Here is a 25,253-nt window from a genome sequence, read left to right as displayed (position 1 = left end):
GATAGGAATAACATGATTTCAACCTATCAGAAATCGGATATATCGGAATACGCAGTTTCTGATAGGTTGAAATCGTGTTATTCCTATCGCTATCGCTATTCCCTCGCATTATGTCTCGGGCTTTATGCGTTATGCAAGAGTCTGTGCTGCGGCCTTGATTCGGTTTTCGTCTCTAGTTGGGGAGTGTGCCATCAAATGGCGCTACTAGCGCTGTCAAGAATTCACCGACCAAGAAGACTGTTCTAGTCTTCTTGTCACCGACAAAGGTTTTGTTGATTCCCTACTTCCCTCCCCTCCTCGTGGTCGGTATTTGTTCCGATCTAGCCTCGCGCGATGATTAGATTAATTAGATCGTACGGTTAGGATCGTCTAGTTTGTAGAAATCGACTGACTTATATTTGTTATTATGACTTCCTTGGTTGCGGATTATGGGACTTCCTCCGGTTCGGACGGTGAGACTGATGACGTTTCGGATAATGCGTAAGTTGTAATGTTGTAAATTTGGAATGTTGCGTAAAAGCCGCTCTCCGAATTCTTCGATCGTTTCTGCCCTACTTTCTTTTCTTTTTTTTCTGCACTCATAGGCGCGATTCCGCTCCAGTTTAAGTCTTCCGCGAAGTGCACAATGTTGACAATCATTTCTGCCTAGTGTAGGGCTGGCAGAATCTGTCACATTACAAAATGAGAATTGAGTTTGACAGATCCTGCAAACGCGAGACTTGACACATTAGGTGCTTTCCATTAAGAGACTTTCCATTAAAAGACAGTTATCTATATTTTTTATTTATTTCTCACTTTCGCCAAATGTCAAGTATATATACCTCTATTTTACTTTAAATTAAAAAAATTTATACTACTTTAGCTGTAGAAAACAGACCTGCAGTAGCAAAGTGATCATTCCATTTTTGTTTAATATTGATAAACAATATGGATGTGTATTTATTTCTGTCAATGTAGAGTAACTTTAATTTCGAGTCAACCTACTTTTTACCTTTTCTAATTCTAGAATAAGAATTAGTTAGAGAAAGATAAAGAGTAAAGAGTTTAACCCGAGAGAAAAATTAAAGTTAATCTACATTGATAGAAATAAGCTGTAATGATTTACTGTGTCACATTGTGTTATCTTATATGTTGATTCTACAATGAGTCGGTAGTCGGAAATTTTAAGTCTTAACCAGTTTTAACCTAAATAGGTGACTATGATTTTTTGCATCTACTAGTTGTTAATTGTACAGCAAATCATTTAGTTCGATTAATGGGAAGGAATAAAGTCGAATTTGGTCAATCTTAAGAAAATCGGTAGGTTTAGTCGTACAAGTTGGCTGTTGGCCAACTCTACCGATTCACCAATAAGACTTAGGACTACTAACTACCTCATTGTAGAATCAACTATATATGTTTATATATCTTATGTTTAATAGGTATCTCTTGAAACACCTATTAAAACTTCATCTACAAATATTCTTTGTTTCTTGTTTCTTGCTTTTTACATCTTATTTTTTTCTTTTTCGCAACTGTTTTATTGGCACTGGTGTTTCTTATCTCTTCTGAAGTTTATTAACTTTTATCTCGAGTGACAGAGAACAAAGAAATTGGATGAACATGAAAAGGCAAGAGGTAAAAAGTGATAAAAGCAAGAAACAGGAAGCACATAGTAGATCAGGCCTAAAGATTAAGGAATACATTCTTAATATTGTCAATATTACAATGAAAAAAAAAAAGATATTTTACCAAGCATATTCATTTGAGTTCGACAACCGGTATATACATACAGAATGCGGCTTGTTCTTTGTAATCTGATATTGCCTCACCGTTAGCTTTAAGGGTGCAGAGAAGGTGGAGTCAGATGGAGAGGACGAAGAAGAAGAGAATAACAAAGAGGAGAACAACAGGGATAATGATGGACACGTGAGAATAATTGAAACAACAGCTTCCAAAGAAAAGCTTCCATTACCTACGCCAGATTTCAACAGCGCATCCACATTAATGAGGACTTCAGTATTCCTGAATCCATTTGTTGAGGCGGAGCGAGCAAAGAGCGCAATCCTGGAGAAACATGTAAAAATGACACCTACGTTGGATGACACGAAAATGATAAACGGTCGCAAGATTTGCTGGAACTATCGGAAGGGTCGTTGCCGTTTCGGCCACAATTGTACTTTTGCCCACGACTCGGATCTGCATCGCAGCGCGGCCGAATTGGAGGCCTTACGAACGCCACAGGAAACGCTGGTCTGTCAAACTCGATATAACGGGCAGCAGCAACAGCAGCAGCAACAGCAGCAGCAGCAACAGCAGCAGCAGCAGCAACAACAACAGCAACAACAACAACAACAACAACAACAACAACAACAGCTGCAGCAGATACTGCCGCCCACGAACGACGACGAGAATGAGGTAGATCAGGAGAACAATCAGACAGCAAACAGAAAGCGTAAGAAAAGGCCCGGCCTGTGCCAATTGTTGCTTCCGAGTAAGAAAGTCTATAAGCAGTTCAAAGCGCAACAACAACAACAGCAACAACAAACCAAAACTAGATGAATACTATTTCTTTATTTGATGTAGTAATAGGTTGATGAAATTGTCTTCTAGCCGAGTCGTTATATATTTTTTGCGAATCGGAAAACACGCGCAATATGTATCTCCTCGAAATATTAACAGACCTTGCGGACGCTTTTAATAAACAAAAATTATGAAAGAAATAATTTGGCAAGACAAATTGTGAGAGAGTAAAAATTATAGGAGAAAAGATCAGATAGCGAATAATTTTAAATTCGTTCTTATCCTTTTGAGAATCGAATTTTCATCTTTTATCAAAAAACAAAATGAAACTCATTAGCGTATAGCGATGAGACTAACCGAGATCTTATCTCTAAGGTCTATTAATATTTAATTAAACGATTGTGCGAACAAAAAAAATTGTTAGATATATAAAGGAAAAAGAAAAAATTCCGACTTATGCTTCCAATATGAAGAAACATACGATGTGTAGAATAGGAACTTTTAATTAAGAGAAACTTTGTCTCATATAAATTTGCAAAAGACTATTCAATGTGTGCACAAAACAGACGCATGTTGCGACCTTCTTAAGATTCGTCTTTTGTAACGCAATAAACGCGTAAATCATGTCTTCTTGTTATTTCGTTTTCTCATCATTAGCTAATTATTTACTAAACATTTGATAATACTGTTTGTGAGAGTACCAAATAACATTTTACGATTGAATACACAGAGTATGTAATATCATTAGAATCCGACCGAAACCACATTTTGACCTCCAACCGAAACCGAAAACGGATTTTCGATTGTCATTCAATTTTGGTCGAAAAAGAAATTTAGGTAAGTTTTATTTAGATAAGTCACATTTTTTTCTGATAGAGTCGAAATCGACATTTTTTGATTAATTTTACAGAGACCGTATGATTTTCAGAAATCATGATAAATTTATATGTACTCTTTAAAAAATAAGATTTTATTAAAATATATATCTAACTATAATAATATTGCATCGTCAACTTTTAAAGGAATCAAATCACATTTATTATTAGGATCACATCAAAGTTTGTACTCAAATTGTCTTAATGGAATCCTAAAGTCGTTTTACCGATTATTTTTTAAATAAGTATTTTCTAACTGTCTTTACAGAATTAAAACTCCTCCACAATTAAAATATAAGCGATAATATAGTCCAAACCAGTTGACTTCGTGCGAAAAACGAAAAAAAATGTTGGAAAATTAAGTTTTGTTATCGGCTTCTGGCGTCGATTCGTAACAATATTTGCTTTATATAAATGTTTTGTATCTATAAAATTAGCTCGGTTTGGACTAGGGAATACATGAACAACCAATATTGAGTATCTACTTAGAATTAGGTTTAGATTACTTAATACGAAAAATTAGTTAGAAAATTTGTACGTATGTGTACGTGAGATATTGGTGTGGTAGTATATAAAGACACGTCGATGCGCTGGAAAAACAACGACCTCTGGTGATTTCGTCGGAGTTCGAGCTTCGCTTTAGGATCCCCTTAAGCTTAATCAACGAGTTAATAATTAAAATCGAACAGTTGTTTTTCGAACGTTCACCGACGCGTTGCAACTTGTACAGTTTCGGTTTACCCACCGAAATTTTCTCTTAAGGCCTGTTCTTTTTGGCTGAACTTTTGCACCAGTTCGTCTTTTTTCCTCTTATTTTTTCCTGGAGAGTAAAGGAAGAAAGATGAACTGGTGCAAAAGTTCAGCCAAAAAGGACAAACCTTTAATTTCGGCCGAAACCCTGATTTTTTACTGAAACCGAAATTGAAACCAAAATTTCGGTCGGACTCTAAATATCATGATATTTGACGAATTAGGAATACATCTTGCTTTCCGCATTCTTTATACCCACATGCGAAGAAACATCCTATATACCTGACACAATAGTACTTCCATGCGTTTTTGTGAATTTAGGAGTGATCCAAGCGCAATTACTTGATTATATCTCTTTTTTATAAGATATAAATCTTTATTTTACATTTCTCCTTATACTGCGATTGATGAGACAAATTCGATGCTCTTAAATCAGATGTAATTACAATATTTGTAGATATGGTGAATGATGGAAAAGTTGTTTAGTAATATATTACTCGTTCTAATGAAGAAGTAATTGCGATAATAGATTGAAACAAAATAGAAGGATCGTAACAAACTAGATGTTTACTTTCCACTCTAAATGGTTAAACAGTGTTTTATTAATATGTTAATTGTCTGTTGGAAAAAGGATAATAAATAATTATGATAATAGATCAAAATAAGAGAAACAGTGTGAGAAAACTAAGAGTTTATCTAAACTGTAACTCGAAAAGAGGCTCCTCATTTCTGAGGATTTCTAACAGGTTGCCAATAAATGGTTCAGCTGTGCTGAAACAATGTCTTACTTAATTTGTATTTTCTTCTGTACCTAATATATTAATAAAATATGTCTAATAAGCACATAAATACCTTTAAAAGACTGCTACAGCAAAAAGCAAATATTTGAAGTTTAATTTAATTATTTTATTACAAAAAATAGATAAAAACAAAAATGAATCTTTAAAATTTTTCATTCAAGGTTATTCAAAAAATATATCTTCAATCACAAGCCATTGTAAATGGAATGTTACTCAGAGATGTTAAATAGAAGAAATAATTACAGAATTAAAGTGATATGTGAAAATTAACTTTCCACTTAAAAGAATGAAGATTTCTTGAGATGTTTTTAATAGGTTTAGCACATGGTGGAGACATAAGACATGATAGGCACGTGACATTGTTTTATTAGACGCTTATGGATACAACATTCTGTTCTTCAGATCCATTATCTACGTAAACTGAGTGCGTATTGATAACTCACCGTTGCATCATGAATGAAAATATAGACTTTCGTTTTTTTATACATATATATATTTTTATAATATATACATATATATTTCTTTCTCTTTATTTCCGCGAATGAATGTTTCACAGGCACTTCATCTCTAAACAGTAGCAAAAATTTGTGAATGATTACTTTGGCGTGTAGAAAATGCGAAAGCGACACGTATGAATAAGCGTCATCGCAGAATTCATCACCAAGTTTTAGGGTCACGAGCAAAATATACAGGATCTCGTAAGTTATACTTTTCTATCATTTTTCCAGTAAATCTCTTATCTCGCTGTCTGTGAGATCTTTCGCAATTACATCGACAACACATATTACAATTAATCACAGAAATGGTAGATTCAAAAATAATTGCGTCACATTATGTACATATAATTAACTTAATTATTTCTATAGGCAAGAACACCTATTAAGTACTGATATATTCGATCGTTAAGAGTTCGCCGTGATTACAACAACAAGGTTGTTCTACACCATTGCCATATTTTTTGAGTGAGTTATCAGATTACAATTTCATGACATCTAAAAAATTAGGGATTCTTATATACTAAAAAATATATACAAATCTCTCAGAAAACTTGAGAATACTCTATAAAAAAAGAGAAAGCTTTGGTTTGCCCGACGATAAAAGATAATTCATTCTCGTATATTAATTGCTCGAAAATATTTCGAATACAGCCTTGTACTATCTTCAATTCTTAGTCAGGAAACTTTGTAATTCAATTTTCTTTTATAAAAATTGAAATCGAAAATTTAGAAAAATTTAATTAAAAAAAAATTAAAAAATATAAGTATATATATAATAGTTTTTTAAAAACAGCAGTAAAAGTAACATTGGATAACACCTTAAAAAGTTTTATACAAGTTTCAATCTTTCCCTTCAATTAAATAAAAAAAACTATTATTCTCTATAATCAAACGAGCTAATTTTAATCTAAAGATTTTAGAAATTCACAATTTCTGATCTAATTAGAAGATAAAAATATTATATTCCGAGGAATTTTGTACTAAAGTTGCCGCAGGTGAATATGTGCTTCAAGAATTTTGCGAAATATCTTTGATATTAATTTCTTTTCTAGTACATACATACGTCGTCAGAAATGTCTAGCCATTTGAATTTGCGAGAATATCGAGGCATGTTTAAGAGGCACGTTTTTAAATATTTTAACGTTCCTTTTTAAATATTCGTGCATTATGACTAATGGTTATTCAAAAAACGGTAACGTAAACTTAAAATTGAACTAAATTTAAATAATTGCGCCACATTATATATGCTGTGAGAAAGGAAAAATACGAAAAATTATGTAAAATAAATTTAATTTTTAAATTACTTTTTTTTTGATTAATTCAACTTCTAATTCAATTAATTTCATTATGGATTAACTTGTATCTTAAGTAAGTTAAATATTTTCAAGGTTATTAACTTTAACTTAGTTTTAAGAAAAGTTATCTTACCCAACCCTGCTTATAAATTATTAAGTTTAGTTTAAGTTTAGTTTGAATTTAGTTCAATTTTAAGTTTACGTTATTATTTTTCAAATAACCATTAGTCATAATGTACGAATATTTTCAAAGAAAAGCGCGTCTTGAATATGTCTCGATACTCCTGCAAATACAAATGACTAGGCATTTCTGACGGCATGTATATACATAGAAATTTATACAAGTGCTAAAGATCTGATAGCTCACTTTAAAACTTTGCTTTTAAATTTCGATATTGCATTACTGTATCAACTACTGTATCGCAAAATACTACATTGTTGAAACATAAATTTTTAACATCTTTTGTGACTTTCTTTTTTTAAGTACGTTACAGAAATATTTAACATATTTAACATATTTGAATTCCTTGTATCTCAGAAATTTTGCGATAGCTCCAAGCTCCAAGAGAATTTTCTAATAATTTCTTAGGATATGTGGCCCGATAACATTGTTTTTTCAAATGCTCGCGATATTTTTCTTTCTTAAGCTTCACAAAACGCTTAAGTTCTCAAAACGCTGATTTCTTGTAATACGATACGCACATTTCTCTATCACAATTGTTCTTCCGAGCTTTCAAAAGTTGTTGGACAATACTTGAAGCATATGAAGAATAAACTAGAATAAAGTAAAGTGAAGTACAAATACTTGGTGCATCAATGCACATCGCTCATTCAGTGGAGCTGTATTGAAAACTTGCTAGGACCTCGTTTCATCAATGTCGCGTAACTTTAACTTTTGTCCAGTTCATCTTTATTCTTCTTTAGCTCATTTTTTTATCTCCTCTTCCCTGTATAAATTCAAAAAGAAATGATGTAAGAAGTGTGATGAAACTTATCAAATATCACACGAAGGACGAAAGTGACAATTTTAATCTTGCAATCGACATTTTCTACAAATATTATTTTTTTATCTGAAATTTTAGAGATTTTTTAAAATTGTAAGAAAATGTTAGAGAGAATGAAAAATTTATTATTTAAAAATCTGTTAAATATTTTAAGATTTTCTGAAATTTCGTGCAAATTTCGTCATATTCTTGGAAGATTTACGTTGGATCCTAATTCGGATCCAACTTTAATCGACGTTGACGAAACTTGGCCGTAAGATCTTCCACGAAAATTCCTTAAGTACGACACGCAAGTTTGATTAAAAAATAGATATTATCTGTGTGAAATTTTAGAAGTCTATCGCACTAGCAGTTGTTTACTCAGTATTAATTCAGATAAGATTCGCATCGATACTGAACTTAAGTCCCTGTTACAGTTCAGAATTGTTTGCGAATTGCTTATTAAGAGATTTTATTGTTTCTTTAATTTTCTGTATATCCTTCCATTAGAATCTATTATCAAATCCATTCTTCTGCGGTTTATCGACTTTTAACTCTCGCAAACTCTCGGGCCTCATGGTTGAATCGCCATTGCGAATTTCTGGTTCTTGGCCATCGCCGTTTATGTTACATCGCTCGGCAAACGTCGCCTTACCGTTGGTTAAACCATTTCGGGCGCCATTGACGCTCTTGTTAACGATCATCTGTTGACAGTTCGGACTCAATGTGCTACCGGCTTTGCAATCGATTCCGTTGCTTTGTATTGTGGTCGTTAGACTCTTCGAAATTGGGATACCTTGATTGTCTGCCAATTGCATAGTGCCTGTAAAATGCAATGTCAAGCACTATTCGTTTACATTCAGATACAACGGTTTCTATCATTAGTAATCTCAGGTAGTTGCTACTTAATTTGCGGTTGAAATGCGTGAAGCTCGAATGGCCATAAAAGTTTAAATCATCGAGCCACGTTTTTCTACGTTTATATACTATATATAAGAAGTAAACTTTTTTCATAATCAGGTCATAATAGATGCGGGAAGATATAAAAATGAATGTACTTATGTAAAATAAATAGATTTTCTAGTTACAGAATTTAAGTACGTCAATACAATACCATGCAAGTTGGGGCAGTATTTATTGGTACTGTTCCATTCCTCGAGTAAGCTGAGGTTGAACATGCTGTAGTCTGGATTACCGGTCACTTCCTTTTCGATTATGAGGAATTGAGGCAGAATGTTTTTCAACTCGTCAGCCGTCAACGCCGTGTACGTTTCGAGTAACATCAAGCCTTGACATCTGTAAAGTATGTACAAAGTTACCTTATTTAGAGCGATACGATGTTTTTCTTCTCTTCCAATGAAGAAGTATGTACATGTATATGTAAGAATAAAGCAACAGTTTTAGCAGAAGCGAAAAAGATGTGCCTTTTAAAAACTAAATATTTTAACATTTAATAATTTGAATCTTAAAATTAATTATAATCGAAATATTTCTCGAGATATATTTCGCATGCACACGCTATTGCGACAAGTATGAAGAGATAGATCAATCATGTAAGATGTTTTGGATTTACTATTTGTAAGTTCATTTTTTATTGATTTTTCGATAAATATAGAATCGACTTTTCCATCGAAAATGGATAAGAGTTCACCGTTTTAATTCATTCAATTTTGAGAAAACTGTTGTATTACCTGGGATGCGCCGGTTCTTTGTATATGTCTAATTGAAAATACTGATTGTTGATTAGAAAGCAACGGCGACGTTTGAAGATAGTGAAATGCGAGTCGTCGCGCTGGGCCAACATATTCAGGTAGTCTCGATGCGTCAGCTGGGTCTTCACCTCGATTACTTGGCCGCATATTTTTGGTCGACGAATTGTGTGAATATATGACCAGTGACCTTATATAAAGAATAGAAAATTTAAATTAATATCATTACTCGAATCTTCACTCAATGTGGAAGAGTAGCGTGTGATAATGAGCGATATTAATTCAAAGATACTTACAAAGAATTATCAAATTTTCCCATGATAATAATAATAAACTTCTCTCTTTCAAGTGATAATGTGCTTTATGGACAATTGGATCACGAAAGGAAACAAGAGTTTTTCGTCGGTCGCATGGTAATAATTTACCTTTTTGACCGCGCTTCCGTAGACGGGCCTGCATCTTGGGATTATTGCTCTGGAGGTAATTATGCACGACGTCGAAGTCCTGGAAAGGCGGGAACTCGCTATCCACCGGCAGCGGCGCTGTCACGAGGAACTTGACCTTGCGACTGCTGGCGCGCAATCGGTCGCCCGTGTCGATGCCCAGTTTCTGACATACACATTCGATCATCCGGCAGATTTTAGACTCGAAATCCTGCGAGTTATCGATGACATCAAAGTACGGATGACCGACCCAGGCAGCCGCAGCCTTGTAGTCAAGCTCGCGAGCGAGTTCGACACCTTCGGAGCGACACGCGTGTTCCTCTGTGGAGTAGAACTCTTCGGCGCCGTTCGCAGCCGAAACCATGTGGATGATCTGATTGTATCTGATCAACACGGGAGAAAAAACGAATTGCTTTATGGTGAAAATATTAAACGAATTAATGTCAGCAGTAAAATATAATACAAATATACAAATAGAACCTACAATATTATTAAAAAGCATGAGAAGATTAATTTATTAATTTTCATATCGGTCCCAAAGACAAAGACGAGCGATGAATTTACAAACTTTCTTGTATCCTTAATTTTAATACCTGTTGTCCCTTAATTCGACGTTGTTCCATCCGTTTGATGCCACCATAAGCTCCCACTTATCTTTCGAAATGACTGCAAAATTTCTCTCATTAATCTTTCATTACTGAGAAAATGTTATCTAATTAAATCAATTGTTTTCAAAGATTTGTACTAACAAGCGGAGGCATCCATTGCACCGCGATCACAGATGATCAGACAATTCCTCGAACAACTCTCACCCAATTGAAAGAAAGTGTTCTCGATTTGTATCATCGTGCGCAAAAGATTTTCCTGAAATTTGAATGCTGCAACATACGTAGGAAAATGTAGTATACAATGAATGTTTTCCCTCGAATCGTTATATGGGAAGGACGATGGACTTCAGCAATACTTGAAGCGCTAGCCTGAATAATCGCGTCATTTACCTCGATAAAGGAGGCCTGAAACTCTAAGGAAGAAAGCCTTAGAAATGCTTAGCTCAATAAATTTCTTTAGGGACGATATATATTTTTGGAATTATAGTGAGTATATTAATCGAGTTGTCTAAAAGATAATTCTCTAGTCAGAGAGCTTATTAACTTTTGGATAACGCATTTTTGAAGCGAGATTCTAGCGAGACAGGCGGACGATCCTCGTTCGTTAAAATATGAAAACGAAATTTGCGACTTTTTTGAATCGATATTTTTTATATTTACATATTTAATAGATCCTTGATTCTGTCTGTTATTTTGCCAACTTTGAAAAAGACAGTCTTATCTTGGATAATTTTATTCCATAATTGACCGGTGAAGAAATTTGATTTATTTTAAAATAGAGAAGTGCGCGAGGATTCGTCTCTCGTCGGCGAGTTCTAAACTGCCTTGCGTTCCAAGGCTGAGACACAATGAAGTGTAAAAATAAAAATGGAAGAAATAGGAAATATAAAAGATTTCGGTGATTTGCAGAATTGGATATGTATATAAATTCTGAAATATTTAAGTACTAAAATTTAGTGACCGAAAATAGGTTTAGTTCTCTTAATTGATAAAATATGTATATAGGTAATATTACCGACACGCACAACGGGACTAGTGAGAAGCGGTCGATAATCAGGAAGATGCGGCTACGGGATAAAACAAGATATGTCTACTGGGCAGCATGAAAAAATGTGTCGATATTATAATTGACTTGTTAATTAGCAAATTGAAAAGGCATTAACAGAAAAATTAATTTTATAAAATTCTGAGCATATAGATTAAAAATTATTTAATTTTACTTTAACAATCGGAGGTTATTTCACACTTGAAAATCTCTTTCGCTTTTCATTTCATCATGTCAATATCATTAAGCTCGTGTTACTCTTCATTCTATAATTCTTCGAAGAGAATTAAATCGTTAATTTTTTAAGAATAAATTTCAATACTAATAGATAAACAAAGCAAGAATTTAGCGCTAATAAATAATCATATTTCTCGCACATAAATAAAAATTAATTAAATATTGAACAACTTCAAACGCTTCGGTCTCGCATTAAATCATCTTTAGTGAAACGCTAATTAAAATATTTTTTTCTTTAAGAAGAATAAAAAATGATATATTACTGCAATAAATTCTGTTTTATATACAGGCGCTAAAGACAATCAATTTTAACAAATATTCTTTAAAGCGACACGCCCGTGCCGCGGTGAAAAATTGATGGAAAATAAAAATTGATAAAAAAAAGAGAGCGCAAATATTTTCAAACCAATTGACTTCCTTACGCTTGTTCTTACGCTGTGTTACATCGTGTTTCAGGCCATATACTTTAGCGCGATAATTCGGACTCACCCACGCCAGAATCGATCTCCAAGATCTCCGGCCATCTCATTTTGCCTTCGCTCCTATGATCTAGACGAGAGGATCTCGCGTGCAAGGAATACGGACTCTCCGCTAGAACCAACCTTGATCTTGGCCTCGCGTCGTCATTAAGACTTGGAAACTCGAGTTGAAAAAAATATCACGCTTCTCGCTTTTGCATTCGACGATCGAATCGCGAAAGAAATAAGACTCATTAAAAGGAACTGATAAAAGGAGTCTCGCTAGATGAAGTTACGAATTAAACTTTTGCGCCATTGAAATTTGAAATTCTTCGATTGTTCTCGATTTTTGTGCAATCTTTCTTTTTAACGAAATTAAATGAAATTTTTTCTCCTTTGTACAATAAGTATAGATTAATGTCAAGAGTCTAATATCGTCGACAATGAGAAGAAAGAAAACACGCGGATCGTATTACTGCACTCGAGTTTCGCCAACCTCATCGTTTTTTTTTATCTTTTTCTTTTCTGACTGACGAATGTTCTTTCGCAAAAGAATAGCACAATGACAAATGACGAGAAGTAAAGACGGTAATAATTCAACGTTTTTAGTCTTTCGATTTGTCGCAAACATCGTAAACGCATAGGTACGTCAGTTCTTTCAATTAACTATGGTCTGCGAGGAATCAAAAGAGTTGAAAAATTGAAGCTTTGACAGCTTCAAAAAGTGCTAATCCATCGTGGTGAAACTTAAAATACGAATGCAAGCAAACAATGTTGAAAAAATGTCTGGTTGGATTAATTGAAAAATGGATAAGAGAGAGAGAGAGAGAATCAGAATTTTCTATTAAATCTACTAGAATTCTAATTAAGATAACTAAAATTCTGATATAATCAGAATTTTTCAACCAGATATTTTTTTCAATGTAGACTAAAGTCATGAATTTCTAACTTTTTTAATAAATCGTTTATTATTGTCTAACTTCTTTTTTATGTTTCTGCAAATTTACTTTCAATTCGAGAAATCAAATATTTTGCAAGAACTGTCTCATATATTTTTGATAAAAGAATTTAAGCAGGACAAATTATCAGAATGACATCAAAATCAGCTTTTTTCAGTCATTTATAATTCATTTTAACGTCATTTTGACATTATCATGACTTGTTTCTCTTAGGAATCGCGTCATTTTAACATACAGTGAGTACAAAAAGTATTCGTACAAGGAAATTTTATATAAAAAGTCTTATTTGTAGAAAATAAACATTAATAATTAGCAATTTTATACAATAAATTCATTCCGTCCTCACATAAACAAATGAGCTTCGCATGTATTCCTGATTTTAGAAACTAAATTTCTCGATTGTACGAATACTTTTTGAACACCCAAACAATACAATTTTTAATTTTGGCTTATTTTTCAAATAATATATTTTCTATAATTAATACACATCTTTTTGGTACATATAATTTTATAAACATACAGTCTATTTTATTCTTTATGAATAAATTGTTAATTACCCAGCAAGAAATGATCATCAATTAAACGTCGAATCGACGTCAAATTGGTGTTGAAACCATCGTATCGATATCGACATCAATTCGAGGACTCATTTCTCGCTGGATAATATTTACTTTTTAAAAATAAAATTAAAAAAAATATTTTCTCTGTGTGAACGAATACTTTTTGCACTCACTGTATATGATTAATTCCCAAGTAGCAAATTGACGTTATTTATCATTTGTTATTTGTTAATTTTTCGTAGAAATAGCGTTGTCAAAGTGTCTAATGTTGTCAAAGTGACGACAAACAACGTCAACTTTCTACTTAGATTGTCTTGTGTAAATTATCTCCAGCTAAATTATTGTCGTGTGATTGAACGTTTACTTAGTAAGAACGTTTTATAGCCCTTATAAAAATTGTATAATGGAAAAGATGCAAACCAAGGTAAATTTGATATATGTGACAAGTTAAAATGTATGCATAAAACGTAAGCGGAGGAAGCCCGACATTCATGTTCGTTCGTTTCCGTTCAAGGGCGAGCTGATTAAAGTCGCACGATCGTCTTACGTAAGGGCGAACAAACACAATTTCGAACAGACGACCACCGACGTAGCAACATTTATTATCTTATCTCGACATAACGTAAACCTTTCAGTCCCGGCGAAGGTGGGACGTTTTATGAATACATAAAATAAAAAAGAAGTGTGCACCGACAGACAGCTCTCTGGCTCGGCCAACCGCACACAATACGTTCCGCGCGAAGTTATTTGCGGGAGAAATAATGGTGCAAGAGAGATTAAAAATAGAACGGGAGACTGAAAGGTGGACCAATTGACAAGGCGAAACGTAAAACGGACGAAGCAATAAGTAATGAAATTTCGCGTGACGATCGGTCAGTGCGAACAAAGTCCATCACAATACACTATTAGATATATATCAAGGGATCAATAATAATCTCCCTGCATGTATGTAAATCAATCCATTTCTGTGATTAATTTCAAAGTAAATAACACACACACATTGACGTATGTACTTATACAGTACTTAAATAATAAACTAAATTTGAGTCAAATTTAAAATATATTTTCTTGAGTTAAATTGTTGAACTCCATTATTTTAATTAAATTAACGACATATTAAATAGAAGTAATGGCGACTTATAGAAATAATTAAAATAAATAACTCTTAATTGATATAATTTGACATTATATGAATTTAACAATGTATATCACAGAACGGAAGGCCAAGTTTAGCGTAAGCCAAGAATTTTGACGTTACACAATCGGGCTGCTGTTGTGAACGAAATGCGAAACAAGCTCACGGCGATCCATCGTGCTCATCAAACGCAACGTTTACAACCGTTCCGGGCACAACAAGAGATGATTACTCCGCGCGGGAGAGGTCCACGGTAAATCTTTCGGCATCCGACGTTTCGTACGCGATATAACAGGTCCAACTGGTTTCCTTTATCTTTTTTTTTTCGTCATCACCGTATCAAGATGCGAAATCCTTTTTTCTCTCTCTCTCTCTCTCTCTCTCTCTCTTTTCCTCTGTCCTCCTCTGTCTGTAAAGCTTGGGATTTTTCCGTCCGTGTTTGTCCTCACATCGCGATTGCGACGGTTGACGCAATCCATTGTGTTACCGGGGTAATATTTCCAAGTCGCAATTTTCCAAGGATAACAAAAAATAATAAAAAATTGAAGGTTGATAAGGCCAAGAAACGAGAAAAAGATTAAAATACAATAAGATAATATATATAACTAATTTAATGTCAAATGATGTTCAAAATGTGTAGGTAAATACGTTTTTGAGAAATTGAAATAATAAAATTACACATAGTAAAAAGATATGAATTAAGATATAAAACAAAGATATTCTAGTTTATATATCATTTTACTATATAATTTTAATATTATATCACAACCATTTATGAACTGAAGAAGACTCTGTGAGTTGAAATGTTTTCATCTACATAAGTCATGAATATTTGATATTATATATATATATATATATATATATAGGATGTCCAGAAAATCGAGTGCATTCTGGTTAATGCCAAAATAGTCTGAAATATAGTTATTTATGTTAAAACACTATGAAATAAATTACAATTTTTTTTAATATAAAAATTATAACTCGGAAACGAGTTATTTCCAAACCTATGTATATATAGCTTTTTTTCCTTCATTTTGGACTCCGAATCACTTTGCGAAGTATTGACCTCGATTTTCCGGACACCCTGTATATATATATATATATATATATAATCTTGTAACCTTTTTGTTCGTTTCTTTGTTTTATCAACCTTTAATTTTTTCTTTGCACACACGAGCTGGTAAAAATTAACAATAATAATAATACCTCGCATTTTATTCTTCTTTCGTATTTATTTCGAAAAATCGTGAAAAAAAAGGAAAAAGTGGATCGACAGTTAATACATTAATCCAATTTCCAACTCTGCCAGATAAACGAAAGAATGTAAAGTCAGTCAGTTTGATTCTCCTTTAATTAATGATATCAATTACTATAGCTTTAGCCTGAATTTGCGTCATGGATTGAAAATCATTCTTACGCTAATTTCAGCATATCTATATGTTATTGAAGATACGTTTTAATTTACGTTTTAATTATTAAAAGAATATACGTAAACGAATATGCGCTGTCAAAAGTCAAAAGACGCGAGTTTAAAGAGGTTGGGGGGGGGGGGAGACGTAAAAGTGATATAATCTGTCAGCAAACTTACCCTCCTCTGCGTTTAGGTCTGAAAACTTGATGCCGCCACTGAAATGGAAAGAAAGCAGACAGCAGATATGAGACAATTACCTAGATACACGCTGCAACGCGAACGTTTATTAATTGAGTTTAATCAAACGTTTGCAACGCAATTGTGACGTTAGAACAGTCTTAAATATATATCTCGCAGCTGCAAATACAGCGGCAATTGAAGGAGTTCGTCATTACATGGATACTATCTGAAATCGCCTCTAAACGTCTCTCTACACCACAGTGCTATTTCTCGCGAAATAGAATCAACGTGCAAATATTATAGTAAGTTTTCTAGAAACCGTCGAGTAATCTTGAAAGTTTTTATATATAGCTTTTCGCGCGAGACGCAGATGCAAATTATTTTGCTCATTTAAAATTTACTCTTCAGAGCTTGTTTCACGAATTTTTCTTCACGATAGGTACTTGACTGAACGAGAGCGAGAGGGCGAACGGCTTTATTTCAATTTTCAAAAAGTCCTTTTAACCCTGCAATGCGTCAAAAAAAAAACAAGTACACAGGGATTTGTGAGAGACTTCATTCCGTATATCTTCGTTCATAGTATACTCCCTGTAATTTTGACAAATTTTCAAATTAACTTCAGATTACTTTTCTGCAATGTCCAATTTTAATCTTCCCAGATTATCTCTCCATCTTTCAGTCCTTGAAACACTTCATTGTAAGGGCATTCCAGGGTTAATTCGAAAGAAAACCGTAATCGTCCAAGGGTGACTCTCGTTCCAATTTCTTTCTTTCTCTCTGTCTCTCGCTTTTTAAATTTTTCTTTTTGTAAACTTGTGATCGTATAATTGCATACCTGAGCAGCACGGTCGCTGTCTCGGGGACACGGAACACCTGAAAAAGAAGACAACCACCGCTCTATCGAATCCAAAACGAAGGGTAAGAGACCCCAAAACTAGATCGCGTTTTCGTCTCTCTTTTCAAAATTTCTTTTCTTACTCGGAGTTCAGTTTGCGAGAAATTGATTTATAACTTTAATTTGTTTAAAACTTTTTAGAACAATTTAAGGATCATTATTGTTATAACATTCCTTTTTCTTTCTTTTTCTTTAAGAAAGACTCGACATTAAATCGATTAAAAGTATCCATTCCGCAAAGCTCGACGAGTTGATATTTAAAAATCGACCTCTACACGCAGTTACGGCTCGCTGTGCGACTTAAAGCAAGGTAAAATCTCGCTCCAGAGAGGGACGAGCTATGGAAAAAAAAGAGGCTCGATTATGCCGTAATATGTTATCCTTGACTCGAATATTATTGTACTGCACGCGACAATCGAACGATTTCTGCAAGTACACGCTAGACTCTATACAGAATGATAATTATCCCCTTCTCGGCTATTCCATCAATAACGAACAACCCTGGTGTACGGCATCTGTTGAATTGAATCTAATGTGGAATGGAGCGACAATCGCTCGGAGAAAAAAAGCGAAAAATCAATTGGGGGAAAATTCGCAATGGAGATCTCTGTTTTTTTTCTCCTTTCTTTCTTTCTTTCTTTTTCGCGGAAACTTTTTGTTTTTAAAACTAAAGGGTTCTACGTACCTTCCACCCCATATTCTCGAAGAAGGTGCACAGCCTGGTCTGCCCGGTTGTTTTGCCACCACATGGTCCTGCAATAGCAAACACGTGTCAGACAGATTGCCCTGAAATTCTTGAAAAAATTTACGTGAGACTGAGAATTGAGATCGATATATTCGGATCGTTATACGCTTTACTTTATGATATTACCGTCTCCTTCTCCGTCTCTTTTTCGTTACGTAAAATAAATGATGAGCGTATGAAAAGGCAGACGCCAATAAAAGTCAAATTGAATTTAATTGGCACGCGCCAGCACGGCTATTAAGGCTGCGGTCCACTTGACGCTATACAAACGCTTCAAAGCGTTTGAGCGACCAATCAGAACAAAGAATTTTACGAATTGACTAATCAAAGAATGCTTCGAAGCGTTTGTAGCCTCAAGTGGACCGCAGCTTAAGTTGTCGCGACGTTATGCATCATGCACGTATGCATCATGCACGTTATACATCGGGATGGTGAATTTGAGCTCACCACGATCTGATCCCAAAATAAATCACGTCTCATCAAAAAAATTCCAGAACTTTTACACAAGACTTCTCCTGGGGATCGATTGTGTGTCTCGAAATGAGGTGAAAATTATAAAAGTGAGCAAATACATTAGAATATTCATAATTTAATTGGTGAATGCTTTAAAAATTACAAAAGTGAAATTGCTCACTTTTGTAATTTTCGTCTCATTTTAAAATATACAATTGACTTCTTAAGTCGATCTGGTCATATCTTGACATCCAATCTATAATATAATGTCATATCCATATTTTATAAGTTAGCAAAAAAAAGTGAGTAGAATCAATTCAAATTAACAAGTATTTTTATCTATTGCTCCGTAAGTAAAAAAAAAATGTTCCATTATTTAAAATGTATCATATCCTGACACCCTAATTTAATGTTTACCCTAATTTAATGACAGTCTAATTTAATGTTTACCCTTACCCCAAAATTAAACAGAACAGAATTCTTTGATATAAAAAATGCAACCAAATTATTTTATTACTTTATTATCACTGTATTACTTTTATTATTTTATTACTTTTGAAAAAAGTTATTCCCCTCTTATAAGATTTCTTTTTACTATAATTTTTCTTCTGCTTTCACTACAAAACTCGTTGAGTTTCGTAGGAAATCTCATTCAAATTGTATGAGTGTTTAAATCAAGATCAGTATCTTCGAGAAAATAAAGAATATCTTATTTCGTCTAGCTCAGAGAGAGAGAGAGAGAGAGAGAGAGAGAGAGAGAGAGAGAGAGAGAGAGAGAATTGCAAAGCAATGAAAAAAAGTACAAGAAAGGTCAAACACGAGCATATAATTAGATTGCAAATTAGAAAACTAGTTTATTTAAGCATCCATAATAAAAAAAATAAAAACTAGTTTTTCAATTATTGTTAGTCACCTTCAGCTAAATTAAAAAATTATAATACAAAGAAATTAAGAATTTCTTATCTTCTTAATTTCTTTCTGTTATAGTTTTTTAATTAGATTAGGCTGAAAATAACTAAGTGAAATCGCAAACTTCCGTATGTTGCCTAATGATTTGAAAAACAGTTTTTATTTTCTTTGTTGTTGATACTTAAATAAACTAGTTTCTAATTTGAGATGTAATTATTTACTCATGTTTGACCTTTCTTATACTTTTCATATCTTATCTTCCATTGTTCGGATACATCGTTGCCACCCATTGTAATCATATAAACCTTGAATTTCTGGTGAAATGAAAAGGAGCATATAGAAAAGTTCCTTTCAAGATTTCTCTATTATACTTATTCGTACCAAACAACTCAAGTTCTAGATTTCGTAAAAGTTTCATTATTTAAATTTTGTTAAATTATTCTACGTTTTGAATTTGTCAGTGATATAAATACTCGTTATCCAACAAAAAGATAACGCGTCGTCAACGATAAAACGAATTATCAACAAGGCTATTTCTCTATTATTTCGTTTGCGTTATCTGCGAATTTGAGTAACTTCCCGTCTTTATCTGTTGATATATGATAGACATAAGAAATATCGCTTATCGACACCGAGGAAAAATAACCGCATGACTCATATAACGCAGATGTCTGAGAGATGTCTGAAAAGCGTGCGGTTGGTCTCACAATCAGTACTACGCGATGCAGATCTGTTTCACATTTAACATTGGCCAGTAAACAATGAGTAATACTGACAACCTAAGTCGACGTGATGTGCCTCCTTTGTATTTCCGTATGTACGAAACTCTTTCTGCCTTAATCCGGAGTTCCTTTCTTTCAAGCAAAGTGTTTTCTTTCAAGAACTCCGAGCGATATTTTATTCTGTCGAAAGGTATAGGATTTTCGACTTTAAATTGAAATTGTAATTTACTTTTGTAACGCAATAAGAGTAAAGTTAGACTTTAATAATCGTAATGCAGCACAATGAACAATACGGACTATGACTAAATAATGCGAATAACATAAAAAAAAGTAAATGAAAAGAATAATAAGGGATAAAGTTTTGTGTCCGTACAATGGATTAAACGAAAATTTATGCAGACGGAGCTTCGTTCTCGGCGAGAAAGCTTCCTTCTCCCAGGTCACCCGGTACAGTTGTGACCGCGTGTCCCTGCGTGGCGCGTGGAATCGATCGACATCCGCGTGTGGCTACGATAACGAACGTTGCAAAACGTTGCAAGGGGAACAGCAAGAGACAGTTCGGCGCGGTGTTACAGCAGCACGAATGCTGCAGTAAGAGATGGACTGAGTCGGTATCTCATTTACAAAATTTTCGATCTAATGGATGGAATTTACGATCCCTGGTGAAAATTTCTCTCATGATTTTTCATATAATTTTTCAGAATTTTTATATAATTTTATAACTTTCTCATATTTTTTATACGAATTGGAACACTTCTCAGAAAATCTACATCTTTTCTCAGAATTTTCCATATACAGGGTGATTTTTTTAATCTGAGACTTTCAAATATCTCGAAAAATAAGCATACTAAGAAAAAATGTTAAGAATCAATATTTCATCATTCCGAGGGTGACATACACTGATCCCCCCACCCCGCCCCCTGGGCGGTGAGGGGGGCAAGTTTGAAATCTTAAATGGGAACCCCTATTTTTTATTGCATATTCGGAATCTTTGGCTAAGTATAATTTCTGATGAAATGTTATAAAATCTAAAAAATTTAAAACTATTTTTTAAACATTATTAATTAGGATGAGAAATCTCAGAATATTTCAGAATTCACTTGTACGAAAAATTCTGAAAGAAGATTAAATCTACCGAATATTTCTGTGTATTTCTGAAAAATGTTCCAATTTGTATAAAAATTATCACAAGAAAAATTTTCACCAGAGATACCAATTTTACGTAATAATTTCTCAGAAAAAAATAAAAGACATACAAACTTAAAAATTTTAGGACTTTATTCCTAAATATTACCAAATTATATAGTTTGTGACTGTCAGAAGTCTGCGCATTAATTTCTGAAATTTTCTTGCGTATTTCTATTTGAAATAAGTAAAACAAATCATTATAACATCAAAATAACATCAAAATAGTTGCAAATTTAGTTATTAAAAGTCACTTTTCAATCAATCACGATTTATTTTGACGTTACTGTGATTTTGTTGTTCTGCTTGGGTTAATATTTTATATTGCCCTTGCATAAAATTAAATTTGTCAGTTGTTTCCGTAAATATTCGCTCATCAGTGCGAGGACATTAGGAATGCTAATTAGAAAGTAATTTCCTGTGATTTTATAAAAATAAAGGATAAATTGAATTTCGAAAAAATAAATAAATCTGAAGGACAACTCAGTGTTGCCAGATTTTTAAAAGTTATCCCTTATATTACAATTTTCTTAATATTTTAGCTGTAATTTAAGCTTTCTTTGTATTTTCCTCTCCAAAAGTTACCTGAAAACTTTCCTAAATTTTTTGTAGAAAATTTTTTGTCTCCCAGTAAAAAGAAAACTTCAAACTGATAGAAATTCTACTAACAATGAGTTGGGAACACTAGGACAACTACCTGAAATAAAGGACTGTCTTTTATACGTCCTTTTAAAGGGCGTATGGTCACCGTTCCTATAATCCTTTCACGATATATATGTATTTTATTTTTATGCTTTTTCCGAAAAGCTTCGACATGTTTCAAAAAGAGATCTCTCAAGAGACAGGTATGCGAAAAGGTTGAGATACTTCCTTTGTTTTCGTTGTACAAAAATTCTTCCTAAGGGCCTAAGCACAAAGCGACCGTAACTGATTCATGGAACGTAAGTCGTTGTAGATTGACAAAACATTGTGCGTTGACCTACGACTCAGTTACGACTATCTTTGTGCCGAGGCCTTAATTCGAAGTTTCTTTTTTTCTCAATGAAGACTTTTTCTCTCAAGAATTTTGAGTGATATCTTATTCTATCGAAAGATACAGAAACTTCGACCTTAAACTAAAATTTCGTAACGATAAGAGTAAAAGCATTCCATACACTGAGAGAAAAAATTTTTTGGTTGCAATTATAAAAATTTAACTATAATTTATAATCATTTTCGGTGCCAACTACTATATATATTTGGTATGGTGCTTTCTAAGCAAGAGACACAGCGTAACACATTTCATCTTTGTTTAAAATTGGCAAACAACAAGAATGTAATATTTTACTGTGTTACTTTATGTTTTTTACGTTATTTAATACATACATACATTTGTGTGTCTGTTGTCTCAGTAAAACTATAAATATTATCAACTATTTAATTATTAACTATAAATATTATTATTATCAACATTATAGCACTAATAACTGTATAGCACTTTTATAATAATAATTATTATTATTATAGCAGTACTAATTATAAAATATTACAGCGATAATAATTATAAAAATGGAGCTCCTAATTATTTTATCATTACAGCCACAAATACCAACATTCTTCTCTCACAATCAATATATTTTCAGATTTCTCTGCTTCTTTGCACCTCATAGTCAGAATCTTTTTTAAAACTTGTCTGCAGGGAACTGCTAAAACTGCCTGGAAAAGTGCCAGAACTTGATTCTACTGAAATTCAATTATATCGAAAATTACATTGAATTACATCTCAATTTTATTGACAAACGAAGTGTTGACTCACACGTGGGCAAAAATTCATTGCTAGCACGCTTTCGTGCTAGCAATTAGCATGCTTCCTTTTCCTTTTCTCGATCGTGGACTTCGGACCGCTGTCATTTCTTGATTCAAGATCAAGAGAAATACGAGCGGTCCGCACCACGTGCGCTGCGCCCGTCACGCCGCGGCCGGCCGGGAAAAACGGAATTTTCTCTCCGCGAAAATTCCGCTCGCGTGAAAGAAACTTCTCACGCGCGTGTTCTATTCTCATGTCCGTCAGCGTGTTCTATTCTTGCGTTGCAAGCCACGAAATTACGAGGCGAGCAATCGCCGCAGTGATCCTCGGAGCAAGAGATTTATAAAAGAGAAAAAAATAATAGAAACACATGCCAGTGCTTCACGTCTGAAAGCGATGACTATACCTGAAGAGCCAAGCAGTAGAGAGAAAACTCTATGGGAATGTTCTTTAAGTGAAACACGTGCTTCGCCATGTAATTCTCATTTCTCATTCTTTTTTTTGGTCGTATCTCTTTCCGGATTTTTTATTCTATTCTATTTTATCGCAACTCGATTAATATCAGTTTCTTCTGACTTTGTAAACTTCGAGATTTCACCCGGAAGAACGATTTTTAATTATGACGATAATTAAAACGCTTCTTTCCGTGTATCTACGACTAGAAATGCTAGATTCCGATAATTGTAAGATAGATGAATATGCGTTACGAAATAATAAAGCCGGAAGTTTTCGTGTGCAAATCAACGAATCAATCGAAATGTGAAACGAATAAGAATCGGCATTATGTTCCTTTCTATCAATTTAAATTAATCTCGATTAACAATTCGTCTATTTTTTTCTAATTCTTATAGAACTAGAAAAAGATAGAAAATAAAACCAAAATTAAAGTTAAACTATATCGATAGAAACAAGCATTAGTTTATGTACCTGAGCAGGTTTAAAATAAACTAAGGTAAAGTAGAGAGAGATCTTGGGGATAAGTACGTGGTATCGTTGTCAAGTTTTCCGTAACTCTCAATAGTATATTTTATCGCAAAATATTTCTAAAATTGCTTGAAAAAAGCTCTCTATATGTACAACGTATTAGGTTTTTTTTTTTAATATCTAAACTTTTAGAACTTAAAGTGAAATAGATTTTCGATATTTGACTGCAGTGAGAAAAAAAAGGTTCCAGTGTAGGAATAAAAAACAGACTCTATGCTACAGAGCACACAAAATATGCAAATTCCAAGAAAACAAATCTCAATGGGAGACACTTTGCATCACATGCTTACTCTTGGCGACTCGTTCTAGCTCCGGTTTCGCGATCAGCGAGATTCATTGGCGAAAAGTCCAGAACGGGGAATCAATTCGCGCTTAATCTACTCCAGCTCGGAGTTTGCACGCGCGGGAGGAGAGCGGGAGGAGGGATAAACGCGATTGTACCCCTGTTACGTACCTCCGGTTAGCACTAACTTGTACACGCGTTTCTGATCCATCGCCGTCGCAGCGGTTCCACTTCCGTTTCCGATCGGAATCGCTCCTTCTTCACTGCTCCTTCTCTCCTCTCTCTCTCTCTCTCTCTCTCTCTCTCTCTCTCGCACCTTCTCACCCTCGCTGCTCGACGACAACGACGTTGCCTTCCTCGGCAAACGGAAGGCTGGGGGTGGTTGTTTCCTCCGCTCCGACGTGACGGGACGCCGATCAGGGTGGCGGGTGTACGACGCTCGAAGGCGGCGGTGGTCGGTACTACATAAATACCTGGTAGCGCATCTCGGATCGGCGCGTGCTCGACCGCGTGCTCGGACGACGCATGGAAAAGATGGGAACGACCGCGACGGGGGATTGACGAGAGTGCTCTCGGCGCGAGCCCTTGTTCAGCGATCAACCGATTCGCGAGTCTCCTCTCACCGCGAGTACCTGGCCCTTTTCACGTAGAAGAAGAAGGGAAAAAACACGTTACCGCACCGCGAGTCTCGCGCGACCACGACTCGGCTGGACTCGGCGCAACAACGCACGCACGCACGCACGCACGTCCGTCCCGTTCCACAGCTTGGAAGCATCTGAAGACTCTGAACTCTGAAGTGAGTCACTCCGCGCAGCTGGTCATTCCGATTACTCCGGTTGCGAAT

At 34.3% G+C, this 25,253-nt stretch overlaps 2 protein-coding genes across 6 annotated transcripts; one reads left to right on the top strand and one right to left on the bottom strand.

Annotated features, from left to right (window-relative positions):
• The first annotated feature begins 288 nt into the window (after positions 1-288).
• Positions 289-3,369, top strand: LOC108727754 (putative cyclin-dependent serine/threonine-protein kinase DDB_G0272797/DDB_G0274007). Of its 4 annotated transcripts, none has more exons than XM_018455989.1 (3): positions 289-480; positions 1,818-2,303; positions 2,358-3,369. In XM_018455989.1, the coding sequence occupies exons 1-3, from the start codon at positions 407-409 to the stop codon at positions 2,539-2,541; spliced, it is 744 nt and encodes a 247-aa protein (XP_018311491.1). In that variant the 5' UTR covers positions 289-406; the 3' UTR covers positions 2,542-3,369. The 4 variants fall into 4 exon arrangements, with proteins under 4 accessions (XP_018311491.1, XP_018311490.1, XP_018311488.1 ...); XM_018455988.1 differs by having other exon boundaries at positions 1,818-2,306; XM_018455986.1 differs by having other exon boundaries at positions 291-480; positions 1,818-3,368.
• Positions 3,370-7,873: 4,504 nt separating this feature from the next.
• Ttd14 (TRPL translocation defect 14) lies at positions 7,874-24,994 on the bottom strand. Of its 2 annotated transcripts, XM_018455991.1 has the most exons (11): positions 24,718-24,994; positions 24,581-24,681; positions 18,028-18,095; positions 17,283-17,320; positions 16,445-16,482; positions 10,604-10,732; positions 10,448-10,520; positions 9,837-10,237; positions 9,394-9,601; positions 8,817-8,998; positions 7,874-8,525 (listed from the first exon to the last, which is right to left on the bottom strand). In XM_018455991.1, the coding sequence occupies exons 2-11, from the start codon at positions 24,618-24,620 to the stop codon at positions 8,209-8,211; spliced, it is 1,494 nt and encodes a 497-aa protein (XP_018311493.1). In that variant the 5' UTR covers positions 24,621-24,681; positions 24,718-24,994; the 3' UTR covers positions 7,874-8,208. The 2 variants fall into 2 exon arrangements, with proteins under 2 accessions (XP_018311493.1, XP_018311492.1); XM_018455990.1 differs by lacking the exon at positions 24,581-24,681 and having other exon boundaries at positions 24,726-24,798.
• Positions 24,995-25,253: the final 259 nt, after the last annotated feature.

This window comes from Mycetomoellerius zeteki, unplaced genomic scaffold, assembly GCF_001594055.1.
Source record: "Mycetomoellerius zeteki isolate Tzet28-1 unplaced genomic scaffold, Tzet1.0 scaffold523, whole genome shotgun sequence".
In the NCBI taxonomy this organism is placed as follows: Eukaryota; Metazoa; Arthropoda; class Insecta; order Hymenoptera; family Formicidae; genus Mycetomoellerius; species Mycetomoellerius zeteki.
This window is presented reverse-complemented; position numbering and strand designations above follow the sequence as displayed.